The following is a 27,079-nucleotide window of genomic DNA, read 5'->3' as shown; positions in this document are numbered from 1 at the left end:
CTGGGGTTGTGACAGCGCACATTCAGGACTTGAAAAGCAGACAGGAACCACTTATTGATAGTTGCAAAGTGCGGCATCCATTTGTTGCGCTCAGTCACACAACAGGTGTGCATCTCACCACACTTCTATCAAGAAAAGGCTTGAACAGAGGAGAAAGCATGTGATGAAGATGAGATGGAAGAGGCAGATAACTCGTAAAAGGCGCCTGTTGTGTCTGCAGCTGTATATCGCCTTCAGACGACATCCCATACACACTGCATGAATGCGGCGTGTAGCGCGCGCGCTCGCACACTGACTGACAGCTCCCCCTCAGTCGAACATCTGTGCTGACAGCAGCTGTGGTAATGGCTCTCCACATGTGCCAGCATAGGTGTGCCCGGTTCTCTTTTTACCCATCCTCCTGTGCGCAATTCACTGGACCGTTTCCCATCGTTCCCTTATCTCCTCGTCAATATTTCCCTAATTGAAGCACAGGCGGGTTGACTACGCAGCGCACCAGTAGCAGTAAAATAAGGGCAGCATCCAGAGTCCATTTATTGGGATTATTTTGTCATCCAGGTGCGCAGTAGTGTGAAGCCGAGGCTGGGTGCAAATATGGGGTGGATGCAGAGATGATAAACGGCTCTCGTTAGTGGGGTAATTTGTCTATCCTTTTCTGACGGGGCTCCAGCTGTCGTTCCATCCCTCCACTTGCTCCACACCCTCCCCAGCCAACCACTCCTCACCTCAGCCAGATGGGTGGACGGATGGACGGAGCGAGGTGGGTGGGAGGAGGTAAAGGAGGGACAGAAATAGCGACAAGGACAGGGAGGACTGTAGAGTCAACGAGCGGAATTAGGCCTGTGCAATGAATGCCAAAGCAGAGTTGGGGAAACGATGTACTCAACGATATGCAACTGCGATTATTTTGATTATCAAGTCACATGTCCATTACTATGTCGATTAATTGATCAATTGGTTCAAAAACATGTTCTAATTTCTCTCCCTTTATTCAAAAACAGGCCTTTATTTCCAATTGACAGTGCCGAAAATGCACAAACGTAGCTTGTTGCCAATTCGCGTACTGATTTGGTCTGTAAAATGTCAGAAAACAGGCAAAAATGTTGAGCTATTTTTCCAAAGTAAAAGCAGATATTTGCAATTTTTTTTCAATTTTTCAACACAAAGATAATCACTTTGCGTTCATGGAGAACCAAAGAAATCAGATTTTTACTGTTGAGAGGCAGAACTTTTAAATTAAACAGTCCCTAAATGATTTGTCGATCTTCAAAATAATGAGCAAATTTATTTGATAATTAATTCGGTGTCGATTGATCATTGCACCTGTACAGTGTTCAAAATTCAAGTAGTATCACAAAACAAACAGCCTGAGGAATCCTTGTTTCCTCCTTTCTAGTGCACACACTTGTCATACTAATCAACACTTTGGATATGGACATGGACAAATCCGTACAGATGGCCAGGGAGGCGGCTGAAAGACGCCAACGATCTGATTGTCAAGGGAACCACGTGAGCCCATTGCCAAGCTTTTGTTCTAATAACACAAACCAATTTTCACTGACCTTTCTCGGAAATGTAGCGGGCAGAAATGGCTGAGTTAAGGATGCCCTACAGCATAATTGCTAAAGAGATTAAAGTTCCCTTAATTGCTTTTGGCCAACTATAGCATTTTTTGGGGGTCTTTTTTGTAATTAAAATGGTTTCAAATATTAATAACTACCCCAGAAACTACACAAGCTTACATATGTGAGTTCAGGCTCATCTGATTGCGTTCACATGTATTATTAGCATGCAGCGGTAAAGCAGGCTTGGGTTTGTGTTGCTACACACACACACGCGCACACAGGTGAACATGCACACAAGCAGATGTTTACCACTGCATGTTGTCACCAACAGCCTGATTAGAGGCATTCTAAAATATGCAAATAGCTATATCCCATCTCAAACATCAATAGCAGGGCCTGATTGATTTTTGGGGGGGATCAATTGCTTTTTTACATAAGCAAAGGTTACTTAATCCCTCCTTACCTCTTCATTTGTTTTCCTGTCTTTCTTCATCCATTCATATTGCCTAATTACCCTCCTTCATTAATTCTCTCAATTTGTTTGATTTTTTTTTTTTTAATTTTATCTGTGCTGTGCTGTCCCCATTGTTTTTGCATTTATGTGTCACTGCGCTGGTTGACCTCATGACCCCTGCAAAACCAGTGTCCTCTCCCCCTGTCTCTACATCAGTCTCCCACATTCCCTCCCATCTAGTCCCTCATGCACACTGTTTGCTTTGCCATTGTTTATTCGTTTTTTTTTTTCTCAGTTTGCACTGATGAGATGGACCGGAAGCGCACACATGCAAAGGCACACTCGCTCGAACGCACGCACGCACAGACACATTCCTATATAGGAGACGAGGCCGGTCCTCTCTCTGGGGTGCAGTTAATGCAGAGCCGGGGATCGATGCCAGTTCTGGTTTCCATGACACACGGCTCTACGCTGGGGCAGTTTGGCCGAGAGGACAGAGGAGAGTCTTCGCTCTGACTCCTTTTCCTTCACATACCTCTCTATAAAGCCGTGATGGCACCTGTATTGATGAATGCACCTCGCATCGATGAGACTTTGTCCAACTGCTCTGTTGAATGATACCCTGCGCTGTTTTATGGCCCAATACTGCACACGGAGGGGGAAAAAAAATCTCAATTTGCAAAAGTAAATTCAGTCAATGCACTGTAATTAGACGGTACACTTTTTTTTTTGTAAAGCATACATTTATATTACTGATTATAATTAGTAGAACTAGAGCCAGGACTCACACGCTGGCTCTGCGGTACCCAAGGGCAAGTCATTACGGATGAGCTACGGGCGCAATATGATGCACGTCAAAGTCTCTATCTAAAAGACACATTTGTGGAGGAAAATGTATTTTCAGATAGTAATTAGTCAAAGAGATAAACAAAATTCACATTCATACCAATAGACAAATTAAACTCGCCATTGAATGTAAGTTGACTTTTGACGAGAGAAGCGAGGTACAACTGGCTACCAGCCAATCGCAGGGCTCATAAAGGAAAAGAAGGCATTAACCGTCGCATTCACGCCAATGGCCATTTTTATTTATATATTCCTGCCTCTTTCTTCAAGGACTACCTGTGTTTTCTGCATTCTTCTTTCTTCTGTAAAGTGAAAGAAGTGTCAAACCAAGGTCGTCCACTGTCTGTTCCCCGTGAAATATCAAACGATGAATGGTTGAAATGTGACGCGCTTAAGAACAAGCTCACAGGTTTGTGCTTTCTCTTTACCACGCCCACACCTTTTATCTTACAAAGGTGCAGAAAAACAAATTACTGAGAAAAGTTTTTTTTTCTTTTTCTTCAAAAGCCATAAAAAGAAAACTCATTTGGAGCCAAAGGCTACAATTTAGATTTTACAATCAAGAGAAAATAAGTAATTATATTTGTGTCACAGTGTCTCTGTTTGACTATTTAATTAGTGGTGATAATAACCTGAGTTCTTTAGTGGATTAGCTGAACTCGATGGCCTCATTCTAACAGTATTGTTGATTGATTGAGCTACAAATATGGCAGACATAATTACTCTATATTTTGAGCTGTCTCTAATTAGAATTTATTAGATTTGTCTTTGTCCTTGATTTTCAAACCTTTGGAGACGAGAGCGATTTCCCTCCATCCCTCTTTTGTCTCTCTGGTGAACGGGACAGCCTGATTGTGTCCGCGTGTCCCATGGCAACTTCTGGCTATTTGAAGAGTGTCTGTTCCTGGGCTGTACTCATGCGAAGAATGATTGTACAACAGATGTGGGTCCTAATGAAACTGAAATCGCATCATCCCATTCAAGTGAGGAGGAAATAGAATTAAGAGATGAAGGCATAAGTCCAGAAGAACAGACATTTCTCATCAAATTAAAGGCAAGTTCAGGTTTAGCTAAATTGCACATGCACAGCATGCCTTGATGCACTGTGTAAGGACGAACATTTATTCAATTCGTATTCTGGATTCAATTCGGAGGCAGTAAACCAATCTTCAAGTTAAAACTATTGTTTCCTGACATCCAGCGAGCCTGATTGTTTTACATTCATTCACACAGTTTTTGTCTCCTTTCTCAGCGTGTAAACCGTTTTTATTTGAGCTTCCAAATAATCCTGGTGAGAACTTTTTTTTTTTTCACACTCAAGCACATTGTGTTGTTGATTTGTATTAATACTGTGACTCCGCCACAATGCTTGGACGTCGGCAACCTGCAACAGGCCAACTACATCTCTGTCAGTCATCACCATCTGTTTTGTCTAACTTTCACCATTCGCCTTTGTCTCCTTTCCATCCTCCAGGTCGCCCAATGCCTCCAACCTCTTCCTCTTCCCTGCTCCCTCCGTCCCATCCGTCCTCCTCGTCCGCCCCACACCATCCCTCCCCTGGCCCGTCTCCGCCCATCAGGGAGTGCCAGGTTCCCCTTCTGGAGAAAAACTCCACCCATTCTCACCTGGAGCCCCACCCAGATGACTCATACTTGCTCCGGGCCCAGCCGTCCTCCACCGGTAAGATAAATCGAGCGACTCATCCGCCCCTTCCTTCTTTAATTGTATTGATACATTCATGCCATCCATCACAGTTTTGCATTCGGTCATTATGTGTGCATTTGCTGCTCTGTTTTAGATGTTGGATGCATGGATCGCAATGTAGCTACAGTGTGATTTTAAAAACGGTGACAAATTAAAGTGGAAGAACATTTTATTGTTTGCCTGTTACAAAACATGGTTGGCATAAATCGATAAAAAAAAAAAAAAATGTTTTTAATTAGAATTTTTTGGGGAGGTCAAAATAATTGACATTGGATAATTTCCCGCAGCACACCTAGTGATTTCTCATGTTACACTGATTGTGCCGCAGCACACTGGTTGAGAATCACTGATCTATGAGATAATAGCTGTGTCTTTTGTGCAGTTATTTCGAAATAGGATAATAGTGTACATACATAAAATTACAACAAAAAAATACCATTGCCTTCACTTGACCTAGTATTATGCAAGGTTTATCATTAATATGTGTTGATTTTAAAATGTGTCATTTTGATACAACAGAAACGTTTTTCTTTTTTTTCTGTTTTTATTTCCTAATTACAACAGCAAATACCAGAGCTACACAGTGGCATCTTATTAAAATTAAATTATATTAATTTACTGTTTCATAAAAGACATTAAATCCATATTTAACACAATTGAGTTGCATGGCCCGTTTGACTTGCAGCTGTCCTATGTCCACACTTTTTTGCACCACCCACTGCTTTCGTGTAAATTTTGCATATTTTGACGGGCTGTCAGTGTTGCGGGGCAGCGACACAGAGAAAACAGTCTTGACGGCAGCCCTCCTGCGGAACATCTCACGTCTAATGTAGCCGTTAGCCGGGAGTCAGCTGAGTCAAGCCAGCCTCCACAACGGTTGTTCATCGGCTACTCTGAAAAAAATCAGAAATGTAGAAATGTTTTCAAATGTATTAAAAAAGATAGACTGAAATATCATATAGTCATAAGTATTCAGACCCTTTGCAAAAAAAAAAAAAAAAAAACCCCTTCATATTTAACTTACATGGTGTCCATTTCTTCTGATCTTCCTTGAGATGGTTCTGCGCCTTTATTGGAGTCCAGCTGTGTTTAATTAAACCGATCAGACTTGATTAGGAAAGGCACACACCCATCTATAAAATCTTTCAGCTCACAGTGCATGGCAGAGCAAATGAGAATCATGAGGTCAAAGGAACTACCCAAGGAGATTAGAGACAGATATTGTGGCAAGGCACAGAACTGGCCAAGGTTACAAAAGAATTTCTGCTGGACTCAAGATAATAATCCTCAAATGGATGAAGTTTGGGACGACCATAACTCTTCCTGAACTGACCGTCCAGCCAAACTGAGCAATCGTGGGAGAAGAGCCTTATTGATTGATTGATTGATTGATTGATTGATTGATTGAACATATAAACACAACATGAAAAACACGAAGAAAACAAAACTAAAATAAATAAATAAATAAAGGATCAGTGTGAGGATCAGTTTTTGTGTGACCCCATATCTCCACCCCGTATCTTAATTCAGTAAAGTTTATATGTTCAAGGGGAGTAGGAAGAAGTAAAAAACTTGTCGAGTCCTACCCCTTGTTCACTATAAAATATTGGAAATCATGTTCTATTAATATTATTCATAAATACATACACACATATACCCGAGCATAACCCACATAAAAACTAAACTAAAAACGATTATTTTACATATTTCCAAAGTAAACGCAAAAGTAGAAATATAAACAGACATGCCCCTATTCTACATGTTATAGATAATCATATTCATAAACCAAAAACTAAAGACAGTTAATTAAGAGATTCACTTTAATTTCCTGTGTCTATACTTGATTTATATATTTTTGTAATACTATATTTTTAAACCTCTTTTTAAATACTGAAAATGATTCACAACTCTTGTTTGGTACTAAAGATTATATACTTAGTTTTGTTTAAATTCAGAGACAATTTATTAGTGTCAAACCAGTTTTTTAATACATTTAATTATTTTTCCACAGTCTCCTGAAGCTGCTCAAGGTTTTCTCCAGAGCAGTACAAAGTTGTATCATCAGCATATAGAACTTTTTTGAAAACTTTAGAAACACAGCAGATTTGATTAATATAGAGTAAAAATAGTTTAGGGCCAAGCACTGACCCTTGAGGGACCCCGTGAGTTATCTTCAACTCATTTGATCTTAAATTGTTGAACTGTACATACTATGTCTTGTCATTTAGATAGCTTTGAACACATTTTTTTTGCCAAACCTGTTATACCATATGTTATACCTCTCTAATTTTTCCATTAATATATTGTCATCTATTGGATCAAAAGCGTTTTTTAGGTCAATGACCTAATACCAACAGTAAATTCTTTTTTATCTATACTGGTTGCGATTTCTTCCACAAGTTCCATTACTGCCATAGATGTGGTCATTTTTTCTCTAAAACCATACTGGTTTTCGCTTAAAAGATTGTGTTTTGTAATAAAATGGTCAAGTCTATGTGTAAATAGTTTTTCCAGAATTTTTGAAAATTGTGGTAGTAACGATATTGGTCTATGATTAGTAAATAAAGGTTTGTCTCCACTCTTATAAATCGGAATAACTTTTGCTATTTTCATTTTTGATGGGAAGACACCAGTTTTAAATGACAGCTTACAAATATATGTCAAAGGTTGCACAGAATGTTTTACAATACTTTTAATTAATGCCATATCAACATTAAAACAGTTAGTGGACTTTTTATTTTTTAGTTTTTTAACAATATTCAATATTTCTATATAGAGTTGATTGGACTCTCTAAATTGCCCCTAGGTGTGATTTTACGTGCGGATGTTTGTCTCTGTGTGCCCTGCGATTGGCTGGCAACCAATTCAGGGTGTCCCCTGCCCACTGCCCAAAGACAGCTGGGATAGGCTCCAGCACGCCCCGTATGTATATATATATATATATATATATATATATATATATATATATATATATATATATATATATATATATATATATATATATATATATATATACATATATATATATATATATATATATATACATATATATATCCATCCATCCATTATCTGTACCGCTTATCCTCACAAGGGTCGCAGGTATATATATATATATATATATATATATATATGTATATATATACATATATATATATATATATATATATATATATATATACATATATACATATCTATGTCTATATATATATATATATATATATATATATATATATATATGTGTATGTATATATGTATGTATATGTATATATATGTATGTATATTGTGCTTAAGTATTTATTCCTTTTGTATTTGGTTTGGTACGGCGCATTTCCTGTGCGAATGAAATACGAGAGAGAGAGAGAGAGGTGAATTAGAGCGCTGCTGTTCATGTCTGAGATACAACAAAACACTGGTACCCTTCCGCCATCCGTTGTTGTCCGACCAAATAGTTATCGCCTACAGGCCGGTCATTCTATCATTTTAAACGGGCTTCTGTTAGCGTTTCCAACTACCAACTTCTACAAACTACCACTAAAACCCCTCCTCTATTTGATTTCAAAGAATTGAAGAATTGCTGTATCCCTTCTGTTAAACAATCTAATATCCACAATGGATTGAAATTACATGAAGATGATGTACTCAAACTGTATTGAAATATGTTTTGGCCTACTTTTTCGGAGCAAATTGCTCTAGCTGGCCAAATCCTAGCTGGCCATTCCAGCTTCTTCCACAGATGTTCAATATGAATGATTAAGGTCAGTGCTCATATAAGGCCACTTCTGAGTAGTAGTCCAAAATTTCAGACTATGGTGGGATTAACCGATTTTTTTTGTTTGTTTTTTAAAGAGGGGGGTGCCAACAATTTTGCGTGAGGGTGTAAAAACTGGCGAATGTTTCATTTTTATAAATTTTTCAAAGTCAAAACATTCAGTATTTGATTATGGTAGATAATAAATATTATTTTGACCTTTAACAGTTGAATCCCAATGTGCTGCAAACTTTCCACCTATTTCTTTAAAATAACCCATTTTTCTTATTTTGTGTAAGTAAGCAGGTATACAGTTCATACAGTTTGCCATTAATAATCCTGTTCAAAGTCAAATGAAAGGGGGTGATGAATTTAAAAAGCAGGCGACAAAAGAAAAGCAAGGTGTTACAAAAGAAAAGTAAATCAGTTTCCCCAACTGCGTGCACTCTCTGTCATCAAAATTCTCTTGGTGAGAGTTACAGGCCCAGCGTGCTGGTATCAGCATGTTGCAGCCATTCATTTTCCTCATGTGAACACACACAACTGCAATGATGTGCATCAGCATACACATTTGTCTCAACAATTAGTTACTGTGGGCCAACCATATCTATCTTAGTGTCCCCCCGTCTCTCCACCCTTGTTTCTCCTTTCCTCTGTGCCTGTGCACTTGTAATCAGCAGATATATTTAGCAGAGGTCTGACGGGAGGGAAAGGGAAAGTCCTAATGTGATTTTTGGTGGAATACAATCTATTGTTAATGGCGTTAGGCTCTCCTTTGATCCAGTATAAATCTTCATTAGGGAAGGCCCGGGTCCCAGGTTCAAGAAGAACGTGATTAGGAGGCTTTTAAAATGACGTTACATCAGCCTTCTAATTGGTTTACTGTTTGCTGGGGCAACATCAATCATTAGCCCAGTAACCGCACAGCAAATAAATTCACTCTGCCACTGACACCCTAATGGCAGACTCTGGCAAAGAGGGAAAGTGAGGCTCAAAGGCACACTCTCTCAATCTTTTGCTCTTGTTCGTATACACCCACACTTTGTGTTCGAGGGGCCTCTTTCAAATCTCAACTGAGCTTATAAACATAGAGACGGCAAACAAGGGCGACAAACTTATGAAGTTGTTTAATGAAACTTCCTCCACGAAAGCATTGGAAGACGGAATTTAAAACAAATAAGCGACAAAGTCAAAATCGACTTAGAGTAACCGGAATGTAATGAGGGTGCAGGAGTCAAAAAGAAACAACGTTTCGGGGGCGATGTGGATACCAGAGTCTATTCTGAGAGCTGCTCAATACAGTCATTCGAAAAGCTGCCAATCTAATGACTGCAGAGGGGTTCGGTTAGTCATTGGCTCTCGGCGTCTATAATGTGTTCTAAATGAGTTCGGAGTGGCAGCCTGGCACTTCCCTGGCATGTTGGAGGACCCGTAAATGGGGGCAATTAAATAAAACACCCCACATGTGACTGCATGTCTGTCTGCATGAACGAGGGCCTGTGAGACCATATGCGTGTTGGATGTGCTCGTGTAGAGAGTGGACGCTGAGAAGGAAATGAGCCTGACCAAGCCAAGCAGAAACTGACCACTGTGAGCTAATCCTGCAGGAAGCCGCATGCTGTTTACGGGCATGTGTGTTTGTGTGTGTGTGTGTTGGCAAAGTAGTCTGCCATTACCAAAGCTAACAGGTGGACAGACATGACTTGTGTCTTTAGTCAGGCATGACAGTTGAATGGAACGGAACACTATTGCCGCGGATTGGCTGGGAATTGGGTTTGCGAGTGTTTATATGGGAATAATATCTGGCTCAGAGCACCTGTCTGGGAACATTTCCCCAGGACGCCGGGAGAGCTGAGACGGCCAAACGGAGCATAGCAGATCACTCCTGGAAAGAGCTAACGTTAGCGCTGTCTCTAGCCATTCATTATGCATGGGGGAAAGCTAAGCTATTTTTAGCCCCAAAGTGACTAGGCTTCTGCTGCCAGGGAAGTCACCTTAAGTCACTGCTAATGTGATAAATGTTTAATGGCTTTCTTGAGACAAATCTACAGAAACAAAGGAAAACCAAAGACATTTTTGTGCACAAATCCTGCCTTTGCTAATAGTGCTTATGCAAGGGTGACGTTCGCGTAACAGCATGTGTGTATTTATATGCAAATGTGTGAGTGTGGGTGAAATACACACTTGCATTTGTGCTCATAGTTTGTTTTTGGCTGAACGTGATGACTCTTCTCTAGCGGATTATTGCCTCCTAATTAGACAGAGATGACTAGCCAAGGCAGAGGCGGAGTGTGCGTGTGCGCGTCTGTGTGTCTGTGTGTTCCAGTTTGTCATTGTGCATGCTTGTATGATTTCATGCACAGAGGAACGTCCAAGATCAAACCAAATCAAGTGACGGTGGACTTTGTTCAAATTTCACAATAACTTTTTTACCATAGAAAATAATGGTGAGGATCAAATAATTATGACGTATTAAATGGGAAAGGCATTTTGGGGATTGCATGCAAACATTCTTTACTGCCATATCAGCGTAGACATGGATTCATATTGAGACAAAATGCAATAACACACTGCGTTTTAATGACAAATGGCAAAGGTTGAATCATTGTCACGTGTGACAATTACAGACTATACAACTATTTAAAAAATGTATCTGGATCCGGATGATTTTATTTTGTGCAACCACTTGATGAAATAAAATTGAGTAAATTCAACACACCATTTGCTTCAGTGTAGTTATTTTGGGTCTTGAACCGTGACCCGTTCCAAAGCAACGGTTCTTATGGGTGGGTTACAAGCTCAATATGCGTACATGTTACTGTGTTCAAACTGTGATGTTTTGTGTGAGTGAGATTCTTTGCACAAGTCTAGATTGTACAAAGCCAGGGGTATCTACCTTAAGCCATTAACTTCTCTCTCTCTCTCTCTCTCTCTCTGTCTCTCTCTCTCTCTGTCTGTGTGACTGTATATATTGCAAAGGTATCCTGTGTGCATGTGTGTTTGTATGAGATGAATGTTTCACCTCAAACTCTCCTTCCAGCTCATACAAAGGACATGAACTAAGAGCACCTGGGAATAAGATGTAAGACATGGGGAGCATAACTATTAGCTGACTGAAAAATTGCATGAAAAAAACAATGTGACTTTTTTTTTGTGAAAGGAAAAATTGAAACAGGATGTGACAAATGAGGTAAAGAGCTGGAGAAATGGAGTGAAAAGGACGGTGATACGGAAGGAAATGTGGAGAAGGGGGCAGCAGAGCCTTGCAATGATCCCGCTTATCCGCTGAATGGGCACTTCTACCGTACACACGCACACACGTCCTGCCCAGCAACTTTTCTCTGTTAACCGCAGAAAACGTCAATAAACACTTTGCCTATCCAGGGCTGCGAAGCAAACTGCCTCAGCTGGTTGCCACCTGGCAATACACACACACTCCTAGAATACAGTGTTCTTTACAGGGGAGGCAGGTTAGCAAGCTAATGTTCCTCTGCTGAATGAGTGTCCTTTCAATTGACGGATATAATGAACTTCCAGGGATTAGCCGGAGCCGAACCCTGCGGTTTACAGCGACTGTCCCCTTCGTTGGGCACCAGGGACGTGGTGGGAATAAATTGGGTCAGTCCACATAGCAGTCAGGGGGGCTCTGAGCTTTTGTTGAGACTGAAAACCCAACAGAGATTGTTGAGAAAGTCTTTCTACAATTGCTGTTTAGCCACTGCAGTGATAGAGAGGAAACAAAGAGAGATAAGAGAAGAATGAAATGAGATCTCGCTGCTACCTAATTGCTCTGTTTATCCCGCACATGTTTTGTCCTCTGTCAAACTGGTTTCCTGGTAAAACAACCTATTAGCCTACCTGCAACTTGTACTTAAATAAGTGGACAATTCAAATGGATCAGTCTGCTATCTTCATTTTATCAAAGCCATTTAGTCCAAGCGTAGCGTTACCGTGCAGTGTGCAGTGTCTGCTCTGGTGGCTAATCGGCTACTGTATGTGTTCTCTTCAGCACTTCTGTATGAGTGAAGAAAAAGAAATGAAAATGAGTTTGCGTCTGCCCTGCCTTGGGTACATACAGCCTAATGCTATCTCAGCTCTCGATAGTTAAAGATTAGGAGCCCATGAATTTCTTTGAAATGATTCTCCCGCATGTGTTGAAGTTGGAAAAGAAAAAAAGCAGTTGTCTCTCATTGTAAAAGGCGGGTAAAGGCTGAGAGGCATTTACTTACACGGGTGTGTCGGCAATAAAACATTGCAACACATGGTCAATATTCCTTCAATACTCTTTTAGGAAAAATAACTACACAGAATTCCTCCTCAATAAAAATGCCTTATTTCCATGATAAGATTAATAAAGAAATAATCTGGTGGACGTTGTTCCTTTTTTATTTGTATTGTGAGTCTTTTTCATGATAAGTTAGTCCATCTTGACCGAGTGATTGATGGGTTGGCCAATTTAATCGGCTCTTTTAAATTGGCAAAAAAAATCTGTCAATTGTTGACAATTGTTTTCTTTTTTACACATTAACACTTTAGAACATAACACAAAGATAATGACATTCAAACATCCTCTCACAAAAACCCGGCAAAAAAAATCTGCTGATTTTTGGATATTTATCTCTATTGTAAAGTTATAACCAATACTAAAGAATAAGTATCAGGAAATCTGTCAAATGTATGTATAATGTGTAATACAGATAGTAAACTGTAACTCATATCTTTATAGTAGCACCCGTTGAGGCTCCCAAAAACAAGTTATTTCATATTATGTCTGAATCTGTATAAGCCTAAAAAAAAATACATATTGGTTGGGCCCTATAGTAGTTGGTAGTCCATACTGTATTTTAAAAATCTTGTTTTTAATACCGCTGTGATTTTTACTAAGGTTGTATAAGGACAAGACTCTGGTTGGGTAACAGATTTTCAATTTAAAAACCATACATACTGTATGTTGTCAGTCATAAAAGTAGCATTGCTCTGTTTCATCTTAAAATCGGAATGTGTTTTGAATGTCATTTAAACGTAACGCTCTTGTTATGTATGAACATCCATGTACTTGGGTCAATTTGACGCAGCACGTGTATAAATTAGCCTGTGTGAGAAACACCCAAGTGTGTGTTACTCATCATTTTGTGTGAATTTTCATTCTGAAAAAAATTGTAACCAAATGGGTCAGTTTGACCTGCAACAAAACAGGTGCGCTGTTAAACACAGGCCCCCTCCAAACTAGATGCGCCACACAATATTCATCCATCTGTCTATTTTTCTCCACTGCTTGTTTTCATTATGGCCATGGATCAGATGGTGCAAATTCCAGTTGGGGAACACCATGGACTGGTCGCTCGCCAATCGCAGGGCACATCTAGAAAAAAAATATAGGAAGAAGTTAGCACACCAGGTGAAAACCCAAGCAAGCTCAGGAGAACGTGCAAAAGATTTGATCCTGAGACCTCTCCACTATGAAGACGATGTGCTAAACAGTGTTCCACTGTGCTGCTACAATATTTATGTAAATATACTATTTGGATTCCAAAAAATATGCTCAATATTTATAGCAGGAATTTTAATAGAAAACAGCGCGTCTTGGTATATGCACATTTAAATAAGCAAGCCAGTGTGTAAGCAGGCGAATACATTATTCTCATTTTTGTGACAAGGGCTTCTTGTCTATGCCTACACATGAAATACATGTTTGTGCATAGGGTGCAGAAGGTACTACAGTGGTGCCTCTACTTAGGAAATTAATTGGTTCTGGAAGAAATTTCTTAAGTAGAAAATTTCGTAAGTAGAGACGCGTTTTCCATGTAAATGCCCTAATCCGTTCCAAGCCCCCCAATATTGAGACATAAATGTTTTATAAAGCATAAAAATGCATCAAAACATGTAACAAATACATGTTACAATTGCTCGATAAATGAGAGTTGTGCATAATGTAAAAAACAAAGAATAAAGTAAAGAATAAAAATGATTGTTGGTTACCTTTTAATTGTTGTCCTCATCATTTTTGCCCTCTTTGGTTCATGTTCTCGCTCAGAAGTGTTTTTTGCCTGGCATTTTATTAAGAACTGATCTAAGAACGTTTGCTTTTGTCGGCTTTTTACAATCCTTCGAATATGTCCAAGGCAAACATCGTCATAGTCAGCGATCGCCCGACTGGTGAACACTTTTTCTGGGTGATTCTTTTCAACAAATTCCGAAACTTCATGGAATTACAGTCCTCCTTTTGAACTTTTAGAACCACCCACGCGATGCCTTAAACTCCCGGTGTTCTTTCGCCGACATTCCCTCGCCTGCATCTTCCTTCACAAGGTCATTAAAAATGACTGTTGTTTTTTCGCAAAGTATGTCCTCGGTCATTGTCACCAGCCAACTCTTTCTCCTTTATCCACTCGAGTAACAACCTCTCCATATCATCGTTCACTGCCGGCCTCCTCTTCGAAATTATAGTGAGGCCTTTGGACGGAGTTATAGCTTTTATGGCTTCCTTTTGTTTTAATAAAGTGGCGATTGTCGATACATCACGGTCATACTCTTTGGCGAGACTAACCAAACGCATCCCTTTTTCATACTTTTCTATTATCTCTTGCTTTGTTTGTATGGACAAAACAACTCTTTTCTTCTTTTTTTTTCTTTTCCTCGTTTCTCCATTACTTTTTTTGGGTCCATAGCGAATACTGCACTGTGATTCACGGAAAACTATCGTAACACCTCATGGTCCGAGTGGCGAATGACGAGGATGCTGCATAGACATATCTATGTTAGATCTATCTACCTGTCTATCTACACACACAGACACATACGGTAGAGGTCCCTCTTAGCCAATGGGATGCCAGGGAGATGCGAGATAATAGCCAATGGTAGAGCAGCTATGAGTATGTTGCGTTCAGTAAACCCTGGCGCTCCGATTTGCAGCCCATACTGTACTGTATTTTTGCCTTTCGTATCCTGAAATGGCTTTCGCAATATTTTCCTGTTGAGGCGTCTCCTAACTTGAACATTTCGTATGACGAGACGTTCGTAAGTAGAGGTACCACCGTATATCACATTTACAGAGCTTTTGCGAAGAGGCAAAGTCACAACATTTACTCATAAAAGGTTTTTAGCAAACAAGCTTCATCTCTGGGTGCTTTTTAAAAACGTCAGTAAAGGACACCTACAGCAAGGAAAGCAATGCAAAAGATATAAGACAAAGTAGGACAAGCAGAGGACAAGAGACGTCTGCCTACTTTAATAGCAATTTACACTCTTTGCATATATGATGCAAATTGTCTTTCAGGTGCTCAAGTGTGGCTATGTTTGCATAAGTGAATGCACAGTACGTAACAGCGAATACGTGTCTTTTCTCCCGAGAGCATCTCTGCATATGCGAACAGCTGTTTTATGTCTCAGTTGTTAGGAATAGGTCCGACCTCCTCCATCTTCCTGGTGTCTTCTTCTCTTTTTGTCTCCTTTCACGAGCATCTGTTCCTCTGCAGCATGTGGGTGGCACCTGCATCCCTGTGGTGGTGGAAGCAGGTCACCTTCCAAGCATCTGGAATTACAACAAAGCTCACCGCCTTGTCTCTAATCTGAATGCTCATCCAGGAAGAGTAATTCATTAAAAATGTCAAAGAAGGAAAAGCAGCCGATACTTTTCTTTTGTCTTCTGTTTCCTCATCAAATTCAAGATATGATCAATAAAGGAGGACCATATGTGACTGTGTTTCAAAGATTTCTTTGACGCCACCTCAAAGAGCAGCTACTGTATGAACCGTGTCTCGTCTTTTGATGTCTACTAGGAAGGTAACATGCATACAGAGTCATTATAATGTGTTCTCCAATTAGTTGTGTTCAATCGTAAGAGCAAAACAATGCGTGTGGAAATTCCAAAGTCAAATGTATACCAATTGATGCAATAATCCCGTCATGACTATCCCGATGAGAAATTGGTTGCTGCGAAGTGAGTGCATTTTGACTGCTGATATTATTTCGCTTGTGTCTCATGTGTGAATGCGCATCTGTGTGTGCGCGTGTGTGCACAAAAAGGAATGCAAATGCAAAAGATGCGCTGCATCTTTGTGGAACTTGCCCTCATTGAACAGTATGAGCTTTATTGATTTCTTTGCTTAACTACACATATGCACACAGGCTCTTGGTTATAATGCACACACAGACAGATATGGGGTGTGTGAATGGCTACACAAAGCCTCAGACAGAAATGGGATGTGTGAATGGCTCTTCTTGTCTGGGTCATCTGGGTTTGTTTTTCCAGCTCTCTCACTCAACAGTCCATTAGCTCAGTGCTGGAAGGGCCGCTATTAGATTCTAGCTGACATGTTTCGCCCAAGTCTAAGAACAAGGGTGATGGAGGGAGCATTCTATGCTGAGTGCAGTAATATTGCTCACACAACTGCGCCTCCCACACACACACACCCACACCCCCCCACCGACCACACACATACACACACACACACACCTTATCTCTACTCTGAGGTTAAAAGCATTGGATAAAATATATAAAAAGATGAGAGTGCAATAATGATTACGTTCATGTCTGTGTTGCTGGAAAATCCGTATTAATGAATTCTCACCATTTAAAATGTGACACCTCCTTCCCCAACATGATTGCTCAACATTAAGAGCTAATGGTGTCTTGCAGAGTTTGACTTGCCTGTATAGGCTTTTCGTTCCCTCATTTATTTATTTTTTAACGTGCTTGACTTGTCTTCCTCCAGGGGTGGCCAATCACCACACCCAGTCCAAACTACGGCCTCCGCTGCCCCCTCCACACAACCATCACACCTTGTCGCACCAGTCTGCAAACAGCCTAAACAGAAACACCCTGAGAGGTGGCCGCAACCCCATTCACGCCCCAGCGTCAGGCACCGGAGACGGACCCACCACTCCCGAGTCTGTGCAGCTCCAAGACAGCTGGGTACTCAACAGCAATGTTCCACTGGAAACCAGGTCAGAGACTTTTGTCTTTGCTCCTATTTTTACAGCCAATGTGTTTGTACCTGATGATGATTTCCACAGCCGCTGACAGTAAGTGCAGCCCACTAATCAATAGTGAGGAATGAAAGGCCAGAGACATGCTGCTAAACAGCATTGCTGTCAGCACAGGGTGATGGTGTTAGAAAGAAATGTTAAGAGAAATAATGAGAGCTGTGGGGGAAGTAGTACTGGCTCACAATGTTTTAAATCAATGGTTCTAAAACATTTGACACCAGGTACCACCTCAAAAAAAAGTTTGCTCTCCAAGTGCCACCGTCGTGGCCATTATTATAACACAGTATTACTTGTTTGTCAAAAACGCGACCTAGGTTTTATTCCTAAAAATGTATTCTTCAACATGATTGTAAGCTACTGAAACATTTACAGTTTGACCATTACCACTGTTCCTAAATAAAAGCAAATGCTTAAATGATGAATGATTTCAAAAAGTCTTCCACTTAAATGTTGAATAAGAACTTGACCTAAATAAACATGCAAAGAAAAACATTTTTAAATTATTAAATGCAAATATATGGTACTTGTAAGTTGAATACAAACTAAACTATACTTAACAAATAACATTGTACTGGATTTCCAATAGTGGAAGCCACCGCAACATGTTACGCAGTTTGAATATTGAATTCAGTGATCCCGTCACATACCATTAGAGGGAGCTTGTGTTGTACTCGTACCACAGCTTGAGAATCACTGCTTTGGATCATTGACAGAACACTGCAAGGGGAAAAATTACACAGTCATCAGCTAACCAAAATTAGTAGCTTATACGCTCATACTCAGGCTGATGGAGCTCCTCGAAAGTCATACAGCTGGTGTGCAGTATTCGATGGAAATGTATAACTTTACTATAATTCAAATTAGGCAAACATATTACTTAAACATCAATTAAACATAAAGTTTATTTTGTTTGTGTTTCTCTACACTATTATCACATATGATATGGTACTTATGTCAATTGTAGCTACAGTATGTTGTAACAACAGTGATACAAAGACTGTCATGTACTTTCATGATGACGGATCTTTGAAGCTATGCTGTATTATTTATTAGAATCGAACATAAGACTTTTGAACAGCAATTACTTTCAAGACAAATTGTTTGAAGTTAATGTTAAAACAAGAGTATTTACCAAAAAATACATACATACATACATTAGGGCTGTATGATTATGGGAAAAAGTAATAGTCACAATTATTTTGATTGAGATTGAAATCACAATTGATAAAACCATTAATCATTGATTTCAAAACTTGGTATTTATTCAACCATTAAAAGTCAACTACTCCAACCTATCATCATAGTTTCATGCCCATTCATCCCTGCATGTTGAACACTTGATTCTTGAACACTGTATTCTTGTCAAGTACAAGATGGCCTTGTAAATATAATGTGAAATTCGAGCCTCTTTAATTTTCTTTCTGCTACATCCACACCTTCGATGCCTTGCATCTTTGCACACATTGACGCATTACCCTTATCTCTTTAACATATTTATTTTATCTTGTGTTATTTTCACACGTCTTGAGCTTACCCAGGCTAAGCTGGGACCTCGGGTATTGTATTCCGTGTCATCCATCCATCCATTATCTATACACTGCTTTATCCTCACAAGGGTCGCGGGCGTGCTGGAACCTATCCCCGCTGTCATCGGGCAGTAGGCGGGGGACACCCTGAATTGGTTGCTAGCCAATCGCAGGGCACACAGACACAAACAAACATACACACTCACAATCACACCTAGGGGCAAATTACAGTGTTCAGCTAACCTACCATGCATGTTTTTGGAATGTGAGAGGCAACCAGAGAAAACCGATGCAGGCACGGGGAGAACAGCCGGAATCGAACCCGTGACCTCTGAAAATGAGGCGGACATGCTAACCAGTGGACCAATGGGCCGCCCTATTCCATGTCATGTCATGTGGAAATGTGCGTGCCAGAGCTGGTCATTTTACTAAAAATTGAGCGTCCGACCGTCCGTTATTCATCATCCCTCAGCAGCGTGACTATTAGGGGTGTAACGGTACACGTGGGTGTATTAATACGTTTCGGTATGGCATGTTCGGTTCGGTCCACTTGCGTTCGGTTTGGTCCACTGACAGTTGCATGCGGGAGAGGAGTGTAGCGACACAAAAGAGAGAGCCAGAAAAGAGCCAGAGCTCGAAGGTCCCCCCATACACTGCGGTCTCCTGTTTGGGAACATTCCGGCTGTCCTGTTAAAATCGCAGATGGGGAAAGGTACGTGGTTTAGTCCGAAAGTTGTGTGTCGACATTGCCACATGAGATGGGAAGCAGGTAGCACGTCTAACATACACGGCATCATCCGACTGTGAATGTCTCTTACACGAGGGAGCAAAAAGGTCAAACTCAAATAGTGAGATTTATCATATTGTAGCGTCTTCGAGGAACACGCCGTCAGACGTAGTTTAATTTTTTTTTTTTTTTTTTTTAATTTATTTGTATTAATCCAAGTACAACTGCTCGCACTCTTCTTTCTCCGCTGCTCCACTCGCTTGCCGTACGATGCATTCATGAACCTCGGAAACATCACAACTCAGCAACACACAAATCCGACCACAACACAGATAACCCAATTCGTTACGATATGCTGTTGAACAAAGACTTCAATGCCTAAAAAGTGTATACAATTTCATAAAGACTTTTTAAAATGTTTTCATTATAAAAATAGTTTTAATATAGTTAGCAATAATTGTAACTGTTATTGTATGTATTTTTTTTTTATCACAAAAAGTGTATACATGTTCTGTAATAACAACTTGGCTTTAACTTGAATACTTGTCATAGGCTGTTGCTGCTGAGTGTTTAAAGATTTCAGTGTCAAAATTAAGAGACCTTTATTTTTAGTGTATTTTTTACTCTGGTGTAATATCTTAGAATATCACCCGAATAGTTCACTTTTATTTATTTTTTTTCGAAAAAAAAGTAGTTTACTTGACATATTTTCAAAATAAAAATATATTTTTTTTAAATCTGTTTTTTTGTACCAAAAATATACAGAACTGAAGTTTCCAAAAAAACGAACCGAACCGAAAAGTGATTTAGCGTCCCGTTACACCCCTAGTGGGTATCCTTCCGCCGTACGTCATTTGCCTTTTTTTCCAGGGGGCCCCAGTCATTAGGCCGGTCCGCCTCTAATTTTAAACGGCCGTCCATCGGCGAGTCCGACTAAACTTTCACTCGCACTCGGATGATGTTTGAACAGAAATAGTGACTCACTGCGCTTTGGAATCCTGTTCACAGCCTGCCCCCTCACTCAAATCTCTCCCCCAAGCAACAACAACTCACTATTATCCTCCCTGTGCTTGCCGCGGCCATCAAAGCCTCGCCGCGAAAAATAAATTAATGACGGACTCCAGACGAATGATGGACTAAATAAGGGGGTTTCCGTCTATACTTTATCTGTCTATTTTGACATTTTTCCTGTCATTCGTCAACCGTCAGCAAAACGGGCATCCGTCAGTGACAGATAGACGGACCGGTCCGTCACTTAGACGGAATGCGTGTGCTATGCTAAAAAAAACTTTGTATCGTTTAATTGTGAGCAAGGGAAAATTCCTTGAATCCCTGAAAACTCAACTTACTTGAAAGAACAATGAGAAAATAATTTAGTAAGAAACTAAAATAAGAATATACCAAAAAATAGCAATTAAAAACGATAAGCACAAACACTGGCCTCTTGAGCCTGGCGCACACGAGATGCCATTGGCGTTGCGCCATCGGCTGCAAATGCAGACGGCTCCCAGGAGTCGATGGCGCTGTTCTCTGCACACAAGGCGCCATTGGCATAGCCGCTTAAAGTTGCCTTGTTCACATGTTTGGGATCATGTGACCATTCAAGATGGCGACCCCTGAGTCTGATTCAAGTGATCTCGAAGCCGAAGAGATACTGTTTGTCCCGTTTATGCTTGTCCTTATATTCTGGGAACTTGACATTGTAAAGGCAGGTGTAATCTTGCCAAAGATTGACTAATTTGTCCTCCTGGAGAGCCTCCAAAATGTACTGACAGTACGCCACCATATTTGCTGTATGAAGAGCGCATATGCCGTGGATAATAGTCATGTGCAGTTGGCTCTTGATCCCCCCCGAACACCTAGCACCGATGGTGCCTGAGCACCGAAGTTATCAAACAGGTTTGATACTTGGCGCCGTCCGTGCTCCAAAAATGAGAAATCTAGTTAAACAAGCAACAGCGCTGCTTGTATCGCTACTTTCCAACACTGATTGTAATTGTGCTGAATAAGTCATCGGATATACAGTAGTTGTACAGAGTGGCGGTCACATCTACACAGACTGAAATATTTTTTTGTTTGGTGAATGTCCCATTTGGTACATTTGCATGTATCCATGAGACATGAACACCTGATTTGTTTGTCTTTCTGCTTAAGTACACAAAAAATGTGAAATAATAATAAATAAACAAAGAAACAATGTTACAAACCACGGTTTGTTTATTTATTTATTTATTTTCAAACGATCTACAGCTAGGTTAAGGTGGACTGTGGGAGGTCCAGGAACGTGCCATTTACTTATTTTTCACCACCTTGTCAAATGTCACAATTAGTAAACTAGTAAAAGAAAAAGTGTTCATATTAAGAGGAAACAGTGACATATAGAGTATGCCGCTCTGAGCTGCACGTAGGTCTATGCACACAACACTTAATGAATAATCAAATTCTTTTCAATGGAGTGAAGCAAAAGAAAAGGTGACCATTTGCTAAAAACATTTCCATTTGTATGTGATTCACGAAAACCTTCCACTCCAATGTACTTGTCCTCTTCATCTTCAGGAATAACTCTTTCAAGCTCACTGCCCTTTGTTGGCGTGCTACCTGCAGAGAAGGAGGAGCGAAACCATTCACTCAGTCCAACGACTGTTTTGTTCCCTGTGCTCAAGAGCACTTATGGGGCGGAGCCTTCCTGCAGGGCGTTGCAGTGAGTCATGAGTCATGTGGTGAGAGTGACGCTACATATATGCTCACTTGCATTTGCACGTTTTTGAGCATTTACTCCGTAAGCTGTAGTTGTGTTTCTCCTGCTGGGCACAGGGGCTTCCAGCACTGATGGTTTTGGATGTGTTCCCCAGCGTGCTGGCCCTTTGCAAAATTAATGAGGCCTGGCTATGTTTAATTCAGCTTCACTGATCGCAGCTTTATGCTCACTCTGTACTGATGCATGTGTACATGTGGAAAGCCGGTGGAGCGATGGCTTTCAGCGGGGGGCATTTGCAGTCACAGTAGTTATTTGCAGTCTTTGTTACTGTCATAAATACAAGACAAAACAAAGGGTACATTTCAAAAATTTAATCCGGTATTTTGTTGTTTGAAATGCAATGGGCCCTGTTTTCGTGCCCAGCGCTAGACAGCGCAAATCGCAGTCTAATTGTGCACATGGTTGGAGTTTCCTTTCTTTTGGTGTTTACCTAGACTGGCACAGATTGAAGGGCATGCTTGCGCCGATGTGGGAGGGAACATAGCCGACTTGTTTGCCATCCAATGGAAGTGGCTCGCCTCAGCGAGCGGTCTACATGGCATTGAAATGCAGTAAATTGACACACGCAAAACATATTTAGAAGGAACTGCAAGATCTCCACTTGCAGATGTAGTGCACTTCGACCCACCATTTATAACCGCAGTAATAAAACAAAAGGCACATTTTTGGTCAGCTCTTGTAATGGGTCTTTGAATGGAGATTTATAAAATTGGGTATTGCCAGCATGGAGACAGAATACACTTTTGTGAAAACCTTGGTAACACGTTGCTGGAATTGTGTCATGATTACTGCTTTCACTGAGATTACTAGTTATATTAATGTGATGTAAACATAGAGAGCTACTGTCCCCTTTGCAGTGCTCGGTCTAGTTGTCCATTTGCAAGAGTGCCTATCAGGGCATGGCAATGGCCAATCACTGGTTGAGAACCAAGACAAAGCTCCACCATGTCTACATCGGTGGAATGTATTTCATTATAAAAAGAAACTCTGAGGTAACGATGGGCGAATGGTTAGCATGTCCGCCTCACTGTGAAGATGTCGTGGGTTCGAATCCGGCCCCGGCCTTCCTGTGTGGAGTTTGCATGTTCTCCCCGTGCCTGCACAGGTTTTCTCTGGGTACTCCGGTTTCCTCCCACATTCCAAAAACATGCAAGCTAGGTTAACTGGACCCTCTAAAATTGGCTGTTGGTGTGATTGTGAGTGCAAATGTTTGTTTGTCTCTGTGTGCCCTGCGATTGGCTAGCAACCAGTTCAGGGTGTACCCCGCCTGCTGCCCAAAGACAGCTGGGATAGGCTCCAGCACCCCTGCGACCCTCGTGAGGATAAAGCAGTATAGGTGATGGATGGATGGATGGATGGATGGATGGATGGATGAAACCTGTGTGTTCATCTGTATCTGCGCATCCCTGAATGCAAACTTTCCTCCCTGGAAATGTATGTAAATTTTGGCATTTGTCATCCACCCGTCGTTGCAATCGTATGCATGCGTGTATCTTTTGGCTTGACCCTATAGTGTGACAGCACTGAGAGGATGAAGATTGATCGCCTCAGAGCACCCCAGGGTCTGGATGACTGGCAGTGGAAGACAGAGATGAAAACACACTAGGGGGGGGGGAGAAGTGATGTAGCATGGAAATATAACCGGGGAATATAAGAGGTCCAAGAAAATGGGAAGGTGTAGTTTTCAGTCCAGGTGGGAGAGAGATATAGATTGGGAGACAAATAAAGAAATGCGGCGAGAGAAGGAGATTGTTTGGGGAGTGTGAGAGAGAAGATAAAAAGAAGACCGGGTAGGTGCTAGAACATGCATTCTCTTACTGGTGTGAGATAAGATTATGGAGTTAGTGTGACATTGTGTATGTTTGTGAGCAAGAGTGCAAAGATATTGCTTTGCAAGTAAGTGCAGATTCAGATTTGTGCTGCAGTTTTGTGACAAAACACCAGATTTCCGGTTTGTCCCTACCGTAAGAAACTGAGCTGGGTTTTCAGTCCATATTCTCAAGGCGTACCCCTGCTCACTCCTCCATGGGCCACAACTCAAATAGAGAGATATAATCAATGTGATGGATGCAGCATCTCAATTTAGGAGGATGGAGTAGCAGAGCTGCAAGGTTACCATCAAATGCATTAAGGTGGGACAGATGCTACATGCTACCTTAAGGAATGGCGGGATGAATCATTTGGGAGCATTTGTTCGAACCATAAGGACTTTGATGAAGCACCGAATATATTATAAACCTGTAAAAAAAACATTCATTCAATGAGTGCATATGGAAGCAACAGGTGTCACGTGATGTAATTCTAGCTAATCAGAATGATTTGCTCAAAGCGACCAAAATAACGGAACAAAAAAATAATAATAGCTTTGATGTTGGGGTGGAGTCAGGTGGGCAAGGTGTTTCAACCCTCACACTTTTCCCAGTGAGAGAGTTTAACACCCACACTTTTCCCACTGTTATTTCACAAGTACCTTACAGCAGACACTCACAGCTCCGCCCCCCATGTCTGTGCTCAGCTAGCCGTTTCCCCCCCCCCCCCCCTTCCGCTGTTCCCTGAAACATGACCCTGTCTTTTATTTTCATGACAATACAAGCGGTGGTATGCTACGCCAACATTACCAATTTGATTTTGTGTTGTTACTATGAGTTGAGTTGAAAATAACACCGTTTCTAGCTCTGCCTAGTCAACATTGTTATAATATTGTAGCACTTGTAATCAAAATATGCAGGTTACCAGAACACCATATGAGGTAACTTTGATGCATTTGATCTTTCAAAAATAATCATGTCCCCATTCAGAAGAACATGCATCAAACGAATGGCCATTGTTGTTCATCCATATGTCCTTCTGCTTTGTAACAATTCCCACAATTGTGGTTGGAAACAATTCTCAGGGCGATATCCTTCAGCCCTTTCTCTAACGCTCAGATCTGGCTTCATCCAGAGTTGACTTCCCATTAGTCGTCCTCTGATGACGATCTACAGTACTATCCAGAGCAACCACATGTTTGTTGTGAACTGAAGAAATTATGACACTTGTGCATGTTTGCAAAAATGTCTCGGCTCAAGGGAAATGCTTGCTTTGACTTCCTGCTAATTAGCCGGCACGCTCTCTGTTCTGTGGTTAATTGTTCAGGTCCTCTTTTCTCTCAGTGGAGTGAAAATACATCATCCGTTCTTCTAATCTTCAGCCCCCTGTCCATCCTCCATACTTCTCATTTTTGCCATGCAAATTAAGTGTTTTCAAGCACATGCGGGGCAATCTCACAAAAGAAAACCCACATCAGTTGTGATTGTTTGTGCGTGGGCAGGAGTCCCTGCATGTAAATGTATGTTAGTGTGTGACTTAGTGCGTGCCTGCTCCTTGTGTGTGCGGGAGCGTCTGCAGGCGTTAGATGACAGCGGGGTAGCAGTCGTTACTTGCGGCTTCTGGCCATGCGGGAGGAAAAGGGTGTAGCGGAGGGTTCTCTGTCAGCACTCTCTAATTATGTGTGACGTTTCCATGCTGGACCACCGAGGACAATTCCACAGTTCTCACACGCGGCCAAGCACACACGCGCACACACAAAGAAATAACCAAGCTTAATGATACAGAGCTGTGATTGCCAGCTGCCTGCTATGATAGAAACCCTTTGTGGTGCTCTGCAACATAAATCAATGTCAATTACCTCCCCAGAGTGCATTAGACACTTCCCATCCCTAGTAGTAATTAGTATGGCTTGTAGACATATTTTCATCTCACACCAAGCTCACAGCGGCCCCTCCGCACGCAGTAATGCTAAAGAACGACTGAAATGCACATATACCGTGCATTGTCTCACATGGAATGCGAGTCATTTGCCTGTTGTTCTACATATCAGCTGCGTTGTGTTTAATCACTGCCAGCAGTATCACGGGTGGTGAAAATGAGTTGAAGCAAAGGCACATGCTGGTTGACCTTGGTACGCGTGTGCATGGCCACACAGGGGCGCTTACATTTGGGTTTGTGTAAGCTCATGCATGCATATTAATATCGATGGCTTTGTCACTGAGAGGCAGTTGTTTTTAGAGAAGAACCGCATGTTGTTTTTTTTTGTGTGCGCCTTCTTTCAGCTTCCATCTGACGAGTTTTCTCTGCTCTGGTCTCCGCTCTGTTTTCCCCTGTTGTCAAGTAAACTCACTTGACAGGTAAAAAGGGGACCTTGGAAGGGGAAAAAAGAATCCCGCAGGATGCCAATCCAGCAATCAGTGGCATGCGATGATGAGAGGGCGAGAGACAGTAGAGGCTGAATGAATAATTGATAGCGAGCGGAATGCTGTTTTTGCACAATATCGTCATGCTCAGAGCACATCACCTGTTTTCACTGACTCTTCTTAGATGAGTAGACATGCTGTTATGAAACAGCAGTTATTAAAAACATCAAAGGGATACAGGGGATTTCACAGTAGAGTGGAGCTAAGCATATTTTAAATAGCAGTCATCAAATCCAGTAACAGTGGTGGATTACGATTGATCCTTCTTGCCTAGTCTGAATTAAACAAGTAAAACCGAGGAGGGAAAAACGGGAACACTGACACATATTTGAAATGCATACACACATCCAGCATTGTGGACAAGTAGATCACAATAAAGTATTCCTAAAAAATGCTTTGACAATTTTAGCAATATGGTTGATACTACAAAGTCCCTGATAGTGTAGTGGTACACACGCCTGAGTTGTGTGCGGGCAGCGTGGGATCGATTCCCGCTCAGTGACAGTGTCTATGTGTGCCCTGCGACTGGC

At 41.1% G+C, this 27,079-nt stretch overlaps 1 protein-coding gene across 12 annotated transcripts in view; it reads left to right on the top strand.

The window, feature by feature from the left end:
• tenm2a (teneurin transmembrane protein 2a) overlaps window positions 1-27,079 on the top strand; it is a 274,108-nt gene that overhangs the window by 187,317 nt on the left and 59,712 nt on the right. For 11 of the 12 annotated variants that reach the window (XM_086023698.1, XM_086023697.1, XM_086023696.1 and 8 more), the window contains 2 exons: window positions 4,340-4,546; window positions 17,033-17,264. In XM_086023698.1, coding sequence (XP_085879824.1) covers window positions 4,340-4,546; window positions 17,033-17,264 — 439 coding nt within the window. The remainder of the gene's footprint in view (window positions 1-4,339; window positions 4,547-17,032; window positions 17,265-27,079) is intronic. The other variant, XM_086023701.1, reaches the window with a different exon arrangement.

The sequence above is a fragment of the Filicampus tigris genome, chromosome 2, assembly GCF_054856515.1.
Source record: "Filicampus tigris isolate MCC_2025a chromosome 2, RoL_Ftig_1.0, whole genome shotgun sequence".
NCBI classification, from domain to species: domain Eukaryota; kingdom Metazoa; phylum Chordata; class Actinopteri; order Syngnathiformes; family Syngnathidae; genus Filicampus; species Filicampus tigris.
Note: the sequence above shows the minus strand (reverse complement) of the source record. Positions and strands in the feature narration are given on the sequence as shown.